At 42.0% G+C, this 12,072-nt stretch overlaps 1 protein-coding gene across 1 annotated transcript; it reads right to left on the bottom strand.

Moving 5' to 3' along the window:
- Positions 1–1,322: 1,322 nt before the first annotated feature.
- On the bottom strand, positions 1,323–10,397 carry LOC115144833 (arg8-vasotocin receptor-like). Its single transcript, XM_029685923.2, has 2 exons — positions 9,353–10,397; positions 1,323–2,530 (listed from the first exon to the last, which is right to left on the bottom strand). The coding sequence occupies exons 1-2, from the start codon at positions 10,299–10,301 to the stop codon at positions 2,268–2,270; spliced, it is 1,212 nt and encodes a 403-aa protein (XP_029541783.1). The 5' UTR covers positions 10,302–10,397; the 3' UTR covers positions 1,323–2,267.
- Positions 10,398–12,072: the final 1,675 nt, after the last annotated feature.

Here is a 12,072-nt window from a genome sequence, read left to right as displayed (position 1 = left end):
ACAGTCTCTCTCTAGTCATGGTTTTAAATGTTTCAAAATCTCACAGTATCAATTTTGCTGTAGCTACGTTACTGTAGCTAGACACTGCAGACATGATAAACATCCGATTGGCCAGTAGTAGGTTTATATTTGCACTTGATTTGCTCTCTGTGCCCACTGGGAAGGCAGAGTTTGTACCTTCAGACACATGAAATGGTTCAAAATGGCAACAGTTTGCGCAGGGTAGCTGAATCGGGTGCACCTACTGGCAACAGTTTGCGCAGGGTAGCTGAATCGGGTGCACCTACTGCCAACAGTTTGCGCAGGGTAGCTGAATCGGGTGCACCTACTGCCAACAGTTTGCGCAGGGTAGCTGAATAGGGTGCACCTACTGCCAACAGTTTGCCAGGGTAGCTGAATAGGGTGCACCTACTGCCAACAGTTTGCCAGGGTAGCTGAATAGGGTGCACCTACTGCCAACAGTTTGCCAGGGTAGCTGAATAGGGTGCACCTACTGCCAACAGTTTGCCAGGGTAGCTGAATAGGGTGCACCTACTGCCAACAGTTTGCCAGGGTAGCTGAATAGGGTGCACCTACTGCCAACAGTTTGCCAGGGTAGCTGAATAGGGTGCACCTACTGCCAACAGTTTGCCAGGGTAGCTGAATAGGGTGCACCTACTGCCAACAGTTTGCCAGGGTAGCTGAATAGGGTGCACCTACTGCCAACAGTTTGCCAGGGTAGCTGAATAGGGTGCACCTACTGCCAACAGTTTGCCAGGGTAGCTGAATAGGGTGCACCTACTGCCAACAGTTTGCCAGGGTAGCTGAATAGGGTGCACCTACTGCCAACAGTTTGCCAGGGTAGCTGAATAGGGTGCACCTACTGCCAACAGTTTGCCAGGGTAGCTGAATAGGGTGCACCTACTGCCAACAGTTTGCCAGGGTAGCTGAATAGGGTGCACCTACTGCCAACAGTTTGCCAGGGTAGCTGAATAGGGTGCACCTACTGCCAACAGCCCGAAATGCAAAAAAAAAAAAAAAAAGGAACATCATTGTTGTTTTTTAGAGAAATGTTTGGCAATCGACTAGAATAGCCTTGGAGATCGATCAGTTGATTGCGATTGATCCGTTTGTGACCACTGCTCTAGAAAGTTAGGTTAAATTCAATCTCGCGCTCCTCTCCGTGGTCGGATATTTCTCCACAGTTTAGAGGGAGCATTGCCTGGGGCAGGGGTGCATATTTCACTGCGGATGGACGGGGAGACATGCCCCCCCACACACATTCTGAAATTGCATTTTTGCCCCCCCCCCCCCCCCCCCCCAGTTGTATAATTGGAATGTGATACAAAACGAGGCTCGTGTGCTTTAGGACCATGCGGACGCCTCCGATCAGTCGGGTAGGCTGTTTTGAGTGTTTATCCCACTGGATTAAATAAACAAAATCCCCCCCCCCCACACACACACACACACACTTCTAAAAACAAAGTTGCGCCCCTGGCCTGGTGTGTAGAAATCCAACAGGCAGGCAGACATCTCTGTTGCTTTGTAAACCATCCAGGCCCAATTCGTTTTTTAATTCACACAGAGAGTGGCTCACTGGGGAAATATGGCCAACACAGACGGCAACCTGTGATCCAATCCAGGGTCCTTAGTCACTGAGATCTGTCCCATTCTGAATTAGTCTAGGCTTTGCTGTAGAAATTCCTAGACCGGAAAATCATTAGTGCATTGGAAAGAGGACCCTGGGAGTGTGGAATGTTTTAGAAATTATTATTATTTTACTCAACTGATATAGCTGTTGGTATTTAGATAGTTCAGATGATCAGTTTCTTTTCTACTTTACATTTTCAAATTCAGATCTGATGTATTTCACCCATTATAAACTGTCTTAGACTCCAGAGAATCAGGTTTGGAACCTGTTGAAACACTGGCCTGTAGACTATATGGCACATAAAATATCATCTTCAATTTATAACATGTTTTACCAGAGGAAATAGTTTATCACTTTGTGATTTTGGTTTATCACTCTGACTTCTCAAGACTTCATTCTTGAGATGTTTTTCTGACAGACAATCCAGACAATATATCCCAAAACAACGGTGTAATGCTCATCTATTTTAGGGACACATCAATCAATCAGTGTCAGTATCCCACCCGTTTTAAAGTGGTACCTTGAAAGTCTTAGAATTGTCAAGTCAATAAGAGTCAATCAATAAATAACCACCAGCTTGTGTTTGTGAGTTTAACACGTTGTGTTAGGTCTCTGCTTGACTAGATTGAATGGAGAACTAGGGGGAGTTGTCACTGTCTTTCCAGGTGCCTGAACTGCACGTTGGGCTTCGGTTGGTCATTTTAGTCAATACCGTATTTCTCCGGAGACTGCTGTCCGAGTCCTCTTTCTTGAACTTGTAGCGTAATTTATTACAGCACGGGAAACAGAGAGTAAAGTCGTGCAGAAGATGCCCGCTGAAGATCATGTATATCCACGGGTTACAGCAGCTGTTTAGACTCGCGAGGAGCGCGGACAGTGTGACAGCGGTGTTCTCAGATTCTGGAAGGAAACGGAAAAAAGGAAATTACCAAAGATAACTAATTTGTCCAACAGCTGTGGTATAAATCAACGGTGCCGTGAAATCACAATCACTAAACACAATCGTTTACAGGCTGATCTATATTTAAACACCTGACATCTCCATATGGTGAACGTTATGGTACAGGATTAAAACGATTTTGTCAATGATGTCAGGACACCATACCTGTTATGCCTATTTAGCTACATTTCCACTTAAACGTTTTTATTATTATTTCGAGTATTCTGTGTATTCTGTGTTTGAATTTCGTAACGGAATTGTGCAGTGTGCCTGGTGCTCAAAAAAGGATTATGCACAATTATATAAACACGATCTCACAGTCAGTTTGTGCAAATATGTACAAGTATTTCAGCAGATTTCGTAAATTTTTGTGTGGCCTAATTCGTGTGAAAACACACATTTGTTTGCGACTTCATATATAGGAAAATACATTTTCGGAGGGCAAACATCGGAACAATCTTTCGAAAGTTATTGGAGCAATGCATTTTGGTCAATGGTTTTCTACACTGCATTTTTGTGTCCCACATTTGTTTATTTATATAAAAAAATATTTGTAATCAACCAGGTTGTCACCGAAATACTTATAATGGTATAGTAGACTGCTGTTTTCTATGCTCGTTTTCGCAACAATAATTTTGGGATACTGGTGCCTTGTCAGATTATATGATGGTTGACAGATTAGAGTAAAACGCTTTATTTGTCTTATTGCTTTTAGTATTGATGAAGGTATTTGATTGGGGAATGCGGATACATTTTCAAGATGGGAAATTAATTCACCAATAAATGTGGGGAAAGAGAAGACCTGGGGGGAAAAAAATCTGTTTTAAATTCCCCTGGTGCAACTGCATGGTATTTGTCACTATAATAAATCTGGACTATGATCAATTAAAACATATCAATGCTGTTAAACAGGTTCATATAAAATAATGAATTATGTTGGCTAACACTTATGACACTTCCAAGGGCGTTTCATGATGATTATTAAGGTTGTGTCAATCATGTTATATACTTAGGCTATTTTAACAGGGCATATGCCAGCATTATAGGCCTACTGCCTCTGCCCAACGGAATACTAGGCTTTCATGGCAATGGCCGTTAGAGCTCACTTTGCCACATTTGAGCCCGGTTAGACTCCCTGTTGCAGCACTGTATTGGTGGAAGTGTTGGGATCATGTCCAGATCATGTCTAGTTAGTGATTTAGTGATGGGAAGCATTCTGTTTTTCAACATTGTGTTGGGTGTAATTACATTGATATATCTAGAGAACAATGGATAAACAACAATGGGCATGACAGATGGAAGTAGTCACTACAGGTGTGATCAAGCATTACATTGAAGTTGCCTGAAGCTGAATGGAAAGTGCTATGCCCTGATCAGTTATTCAGAAGAAAATCCTCTGTGACTGTCTATTTTAAATAAGTTAATTTACCAGGGTTGACCAAAAAACAGATTATAGGCATATCAGCACCGGCCTGTACCCTACCTGCCCTAAGCTCTCTCCTGGCCCCTTACACTAAGTATGAATTTGTCCTGCTAGGTGACCTAAACCTGGACATGCTTAATCAACCTGACCAAGTCCTAAAGCAATGGGAGTCCCTAAATATTTATCAGATTATTACCAATCCCACAAGGTATGACTCCAAACATCCTCGATGTTATCCTCACAAATAATTCTGATAGGTAACAGTCTGGTGTTTTCTGTAATGACTTTAGTGATCACTGTTTTACAGCCTGTGTTCGTAATGGCTGCTCAGTGAAACTGAGTCATTAGTTTTGACTTGTCATAGATGCTTGCTTAAAAACTTCCTTCATGACCTGGCCTCTGTAAATTGGTACAGAATCAGCTTGATTCCCTCTGTCAAAGACACTTGGACCTTCTTTTTTAATATTTTCAGTGATATTGTTATCAAACACGCCCCCATAAAGAAAATTTGAATTAATAACAGGTTCAGCCCCTGGTTCGACCGTGATCTTGCAGAGTTACTCCACCTCAAGAATTACATTTGGCGAAAGGCTCGGCACACCCATACTCAGGCTGACTGGCTCTCATTCAGGCAAATTAGAAGTAAGTGCAATTAGAAGTCAGTTAGTTACTTTAAGGAGCCGTTCTCTCTCTGTAGGTCTAACCCCAAGAAGTTCTGGAAAACGGTTAAAGACCTGGAGAATAAACCCTCCTTTCAATTGCCCATGTCCCTTAAAGTTGATGATGTGGTTGTTACTGACAAGAAGCACATGGCTGAGCTCTTTAATCACCACTTATTAAGTCAGGATTCATATTTGACTCAGCCATGCCTCCTTGCCCATCCAACATTTCCTCATCTCCCACCCCTTCTAATGCGACTAGCCCCGCTGCTCCTCCCTCTTTTTCCCCTGCCCGCTACAAAGTTTCTCCCTGCAGGTGGTCACTGAGTCTGAGGTGCTAAAGGAGGTCCTTACACTTGACTCCAAAAAAACATCTCGGTCAGATGGTTTAGATCCTTTCTTCTTTTAGGTTTCTGCCCCTATAATTGCCAAGCCTATCTCTGACCTTTTTTAACCCGTCTCTCCTCTCTGGGGAGGTTCCCATTGCTTGGAAGGCAGCCACAGTTCATCCTTTATTTAAAGGGGGAAATCAAGCTGATCCTAACTGTTATAGGCCTATTTCTATTTTGCCTTATTCATCACAAGTGTTGGAAAGACTTGTCAATAAGCTTGATGTCTATAGTATTCTCTCTGGTTCCGCTCAGGTTATGGATGTGTCATTAAAGGTCCTCAATGATGTCACCATTGCCCTTGATTTTAAGCAATGTTGTGCTGCTATTTTTATTGACTTGGCCACAGCTTTTGATACTGTAAACCATTCCATTCTTGTGAGCCGGCTAAGGAGTATTGGTGTCTCTGACGGGTCTTTGGCCTGGTTTGCTAACTACATCTCTCAAAGAGTGCAGTATATAAAGTCAGAACATCTGCTGTCTCAGCCACTGCCTGTCACCAAGGGTGTACCCCAAGGCTTGATCCTAGGCCCCACGCTCTTCTCAATTTACATCAACAACATAGCTCAGGCAGGAGGAAGCTCTCTCATCCATTTATATGCAGATGATACAGTATTATACTTAACTGGCCACTCCTCTGATTTAGTTTTAAACGCTCTACAACCAAGTTTTCTTAAATGTCTAACAAGCTTTCTCTGCCGTTAACCTTGTTCTGAACAGCTCCAAAACAAAAGGTCATGTGGTTTGGTAAGAAGAATGCCCCTCTCCCAACAGGTGTGATTACTACCTCTGAGGGTTTAGAGGTTGAGGTAGTCACCTCATACAAGTACTTGGGATTATGGCTAGACGGTACACTGTCCTTCTCTCAGCACATATCAAAGCTGCAGGCTGAAGTTAAATCTAGACGTGGTTTCCTCTATCAGAATTGCTCCTTTTTCACCCCAGCTGCCAAACTAACCCTGATTCAGATGACCATCCTACCAATGCTAGATTAAGGAGATGTAATTTATAGACCGGCAGGTAAGGGTGCTCTCGATTGGCTAGATGTTCTTTACCATTGGCCATCAGATTTGCCACCAATGCTCCTTATAGGACACATCACTGCACTCTATGCTCTTCCGTAACCTGGCCATCTCTGTATACTAGTCGCAAGACCCACTGGTTGATGCTTATTTATAAAACCCTTTTAGGCCTCACTCCCCCCTATATGAGATATCTACTGCAGCCCTCATCATCCAGATACAACACCTGTTCTGCCAGTCACATTCTGTTAAAGGTCCCCAAAGCACACACATCCCTGGGTCGGTCGTCTTTTCAGTTCGCTGCAGCTAGCGACTGGAAAGAGCTGCAACAAACACTCAAACTGGACAGTTTTATCTCAGTCTCTTCATTCAAAGACTCAATCATGGACGCTCTTACTTACAGTTGTGGCTGCTTTGCGTGATGTATTGTTGTCTCTACCTTCTTGCCCTTTGTGCTGTTGTCTGTGCCCAATAATGTTTGTACCCTGTGCTGCTGCCATGTTGTGTTGCTACCATGTTGTTCTCATGTTGTGTTGCTACCATGCTGTGTCATGTGTTGCTACCTTGCTATGTTGTTGTCTTTAGGTCTCTCTTCATGTAGTGTTGTCTCTCTTGCCGTGATGTGTGTTTTGTCCTATATTTTTATTTTATTTATTTTTATTTTTAATTCCAGACCCCGTACCCGCAAGAGAACTTTTGCCTTTTCGTAGGCCGTCATTGTAAATAAGAATGTGTTTTTAACTGTCTTGCCTAGTTAAATAAAGGTTCAATAAAAAATATTTTTAAAATGACAAACTAACTGTTTAAAGTGTTATTACAACCATGGTGTTATTTTGTTACTGAAGCTTATATATCTAAAAACCTGACAATGATCCACACCATATGCGTAGACAAATAATGTGTGTTATGCAGCAAAACACAACTAGCCTTTTTGGGGGGGATGCAAACCAGTAATATGAATCACTGTTGATCTATCCTGTTCTGATCTAATGAGATGGATGCAGAATTCTCTACGGGCTAGAATCAAAGCCTTTCCCAGTCATGAAGAACGAAGCTAGGCCTCTCTTGGTTCTAATTGGCGAAGACTGAAGTCAAGTTGGGGGTTATATGTCAGACTCTCCTATACCACTTTGCCCAACATGTTATGCCCCAGAGGTTGTAAATGAACTATTTTTAAGGTGATATAACTTGTATCATTATTATAGGGGTGTGAAACCCATAGCTGAATGGCTTCAGACTGAGCATTTCTCACTGGAAATTGCTGCTGACATTGAACATAGCTTAGGGTTTGGGTATTTCAATCAGGTCAGACTCTCTTATACCAATTATCCTAACATCTTATACTCCATAGGTTGTACATAAACCCTTTTTAAGCTGATATATATTGAATCATTATTATAGGGCTGTGAAACCCATAGCCGAATGGCTTCAGACTGAGCATTTCTCACCGTTTATTTACAGATAGCAATTTCCATTTTTTATTTTTCCATTATTTTACCAGGTAAGTTGACTGAGAACACGTTCTCATTTACAGCAACGACCTGGGGAATAGTTACAGGGCAGAGGGGGGGATGAATGAGCCAATTGGAAACTGGGGATTCTTAGGTGATTATTAGGTCATTATTTACAGTAGTGTGTTGATTAATTATTGCTTTCTTAATTGGAAATAAAGAACATGTATGAAAATGTCAAATATACCAACAGCTAAATCAAGCAGAGATTTACGATAATTTAACCATGCTAATCATTACTGAAACATGCAAACTATAAACATGTAACCAGTTAAAGATAATGAATACATGACAAGTAGATACAAATATTTTATAAAAAATTATTCATAAAAATGTCAAGAGTTGGCTATAACATGAGTATAAACAAAGTGAGTGTGTATGTAAGTGTTTGTGTGTGTGTGTATTATGGTGTGTATTATAGTTTCCCATCATACAAATGTATCCCCATTGCCCAATCAAATACCTTCATCTATCCCACAAAAAAGCATGTTTTTTTCTCCAATAAAATTGGACATAGCCTTGTTGAAAATGCATTATGAAAGACATTGTGTAATGTACACGATTGTGTAATGTACACGAAAAAGTGGAGCCCTGTATTAAATGCATTATGAAGAAAATGTAATGTAGACTCCACGAACTCGTGTAGGCCTACTGGTGTCTACACGAAAAAGAGCGTTTGTGACTACAAGTGCACCAGTACCCCAAAGCGACAACAAGCATAGAAAACAGTATTAGCATTCATTTAAAAAACAACGTAATTCTACTAATATATTACAATTACTTTGGTGACAACCTGGTTGATTAAAAGTATTGGGTTGTTAAAACATTTGTTTTTATATAAATAAATGTGAGACGCAAAACAAGGCAGTGTAGAACACCACTGCCCATCATGCATTGCGCTAATAACGTTCAAAAGATTGTTCCGAAGTTTGCCCCCATAAAATGTATTTTCCTATGAATGAAGTCGCACAACAATATATGTATTTTCACGCGAATTAAGCCACACAAAAACTCACAAAAACGCACGATTACTTTTTGTAAATATTTGCACGAATTGAGTATGATATTATTTTTTTTACCATGATACATAGTGTACAGATCCTGGGTTTATAAGCGCGGAAATCGACTTTGCCGCACGAGCATGCTTTTGCGGCACAGTCGATAGCGCGCCGGACCTCGGGCTAGAAGGTCGAGGGTGCGAGTCCTACTTCCTGCTGTTTCATTACACCGGTGTCAGAAGTGATCGGACCTTGCATACACGACAGTGCGTGTGCTTGACCGGTGAGCGCGTTCCTGTAAAACGTAGAACCGCAAACTAGCGCGAGGACTCGCTCTTTGAAAGGAGGGAGTTTTGTAACGACCCCGCGGAAATCGACCGTGCCGCACGAGCATGCTAATGTGGCACAGTCGACAGCGCGCCGGACCTTGGGCTCGAAGTATGAGGGTTCGAGACCTGCTCCTTGTTGTTTCATTACAATATGGATACATTTCTATTCTGCTTCAACAGTATACATATTCCACGTATGTGGATGTTCATCACAGTTACTTAGTAAAAACAATATTTTGGGGGGCACAGAATGGATATACATCACCAAACACTTTGCGTAATCCCTTATATAGACTGTGGCTTTAACATGAGTTTATTAGTAGAGGGAGATAAACATAATTGAGTGAAGATAGCTCATGTTATTAATTGTATATCAAGGTTCACCTTTTGATTTTGTGTGCGCAATCCTTTGTGTGCGCAATACTTTTCACAATACAGAGAAGTCACTTACCGTCCCATGCGAAATTCTCATCCCACACCGACCACATCTGCACGATGAAAAAAGGTGACCAGCATATTATGTAAGCCAGGACAATCACAAACGTCATTTTGACAGTTCTCAACTTCGCTCTGGATATAGTAGTAACGTTGCTAACAGAGTTAATTCCGATCAGACCGTTTTTAGACGCAACACCCGCGTGTGTGTTTCTGGTTTTATACTTTATGTTCTTCCAAATGCTGTGGCAGATGAACCCGTAGCATATCATCAGAATGAACACTGGGATTACGAATATACTGACGGTTATCCAAGTGATGTACGCCTTTACGCCCCACGGTTCTATGAAGTGGCCCCAACAGTCGTAGACAACCGAACCGTTCTTGATCTCACTCAGAGAGAAGATAAAGTACTGCGGCATGCTGAGGACCAGACTACACATCCAGGTGCTGATGATCATAATATAGGACCGCTGGGTGGGCTGCTGAAGGGTCTTCAGAGGATGGCAGATGGCGATGTAACGGTCCACGGTCATCATCACCATCATGTAGGTGGAGGCGAACATGCCCATCACCTGGAGGTGCTTCACTATCCTGCACAGGACATCTGGCCCGTAGAAGCGAAAGGTGATCTTCCAGCAGAGCTGCGGCAGGACCTGGAAGAAAGCGACCACCAGATCAGCTATGCTGAGGTGCCGGATGAAGAGGTGCATTCTCGACTTCTTTTTCTTAGTGTTGAACATGGCCAGCAAGACACTGACGTTCCCAATCACAGCCACCACAAAGGTGATGCTGAGGACCGCTATCTCTATTTTGGCGACCTCTTCGTTTCTTCCAAAAGGATCGCTCCCGTTCGGGAGGACGGTGCCATTGCCAAGGTTCCCCATGATCGGATCATCCGTAGGACTGAAAACCAGAGACTGGTTGACTCCGTTGAAGAGGAGCCCATGGACGGGAGTGTGCATTGCACAAACCCTCTGTGCGCGCTTTGGCCCTAGTTACAGTTCCAGAGGGGCAGAGTTGTGTGAATCTCCCTATGCCAAATATGGAGCTACCTGACTCTAAAGGGAAAGGACTCTTCTTGGTTTCTGAGCTGCTGGGCCTTTTAAACGCGAATCACATTTCGGCCACCACGCCTTGTGCTGTTGTAGCCATACCCACTTGTGTATCCTATGGCACGCAGCCAGTTATGTTGCGCAAAACTGGACACAACCCCCCCACATCACCAAACCGCCTCTTGACATAATAGTGTATGTGTGACAAAACATTAGCGCATTGGAACTGTAATTACACAAACAAATCATGTACATGCTGTATGGTAAATCAATTCGAAATGTAAAAGATTCGGTAATGTAAAATATTCGGTTGCTAATATACAGTTTAAATTAACATATACGGGAATCCCGTTCCATATAATACGGTGAACAATTTCAGAATGCTTGATGCATTCCATTTAAAATGTAACTACGCAACTCTTATTTACAACGACGGCCTACCGGGGAACAGTCTCCTTGTTCAGGGGAGGAACGAGAGATTTTTACGTTGTCCGCTCGGGGATTCGATCCAGCAACCAGCCCAACGCTCTAACCACGAGGCTACCTGCCGCCCCTTAGACTATTATGAACACTTCTGACAGGAATCAAGTCCTAGATTTGTATTTAGTTTAATTAAAATTATTTATATACAGCCTACACTTTTTCGTTCTGAACTCAACGATTTGAAATGCAGCTCCAACGCAGTTTACACCTCTGACACCGCCAAAACTTCAGCTATGGGTTACACTTGATCTGATTGAATCTAGGCCTAAATAATTGAGATACACAATTTTACAATTTGAATACAGAATGAATTCAAGAAAATCGCCTCAAACAAAATGAAAATAATACCATTATAAACTGTTTATTTTCCATCTAGGCTACTGAGAGGCTGGCTGAAAGAGGCTCAGCTGACAAAGCATATACCAAGTTTTTTTTATTTTTATAAACCAACCCTTAAAAACAACTTGACAAAAAAGAACAATATACTGTGTATGCAATAGTATGCATATCCATATGTAGGCCTATTTGGTTAGATGTGGAACATGAGTTAGAAATGGAATATACACTCCAAAAGCCTTTCTCTTGGTGATGTTAACAGATAGACATGAGTTGAAATGGAAGCTGGAATGTTGGCTTTGATGCAGCTTGTGCACAGCTCAGTTCACCTTAGCTGTGGCAGCTTTATAATCAAGACACTGATGAACTGTTTCAACTTTGATGTTAAAATCGGTGCTCTTGAAATGTTGTTATATTGACTATGTTTACACTTTGATGTAAAAATCGGTGCACTTGAAATTTGTTGACGTAACCTGTGTACATACTTCTTTAGATTAGTATCTAAATGCATAGTGTGCCAGAGAAAACAACTTCAAAGACCAAATAAGGTTCTCAACTGTACAAAACAAAAGAGAGGCATAATATTTCAGGGTCAGATATTTCATAATAAGTCTGATCCACAGTGAATGGTGCTGTAAAGTCCAATGCTCCTCTGCTGTATAAAGCTCACTGACAGGGCTTGCCTTTCTGCCACATCACAGACAAGGACAAAACACACCAGTTATCTCACAGTATCAGATATGTGAGAATAAAATGATCAGACAGAAATCCAAAATACACTGTATATACAAAAGTATGTGAACACCCCTTCAAATTAGTAGATTTGCCTACTTCAGCCACACCCGTTGCTGTCAAGTGTAGA

This window comes from Oncorhynchus nerka, linkage group LG17, assembly GCF_034236695.1.
Source record: "Oncorhynchus nerka isolate Pitt River linkage group LG17, Oner_Uvic_2.0, whole genome shotgun sequence".
In the NCBI taxonomy this organism is placed as follows: Eukaryota; Metazoa; Chordata; class Actinopteri; order Salmoniformes; family Salmonidae; genus Oncorhynchus; species Oncorhynchus nerka.
This window is presented reverse-complemented; position numbering and strand designations above follow the sequence as displayed.

What these genes read in the sequence shown, in the direction of transcription:
- LOC115144833 (XM_029685923.2), bottom strand. Translation starts at nt 10,301, where the DNA reads ATGCACACTCCCGTCCATGGGCTCCTCTTCAACGGAGTCAACCAGTCT. An exon ending in TGAGAATTTCGCATGGGACG is followed by an intron (nt 2,531 to 9,352) that starts GTAAGTGACTTC and finishes GTTTCCTTCCAG; the next exon opens with AATCTGAGAACACCGCTGTC.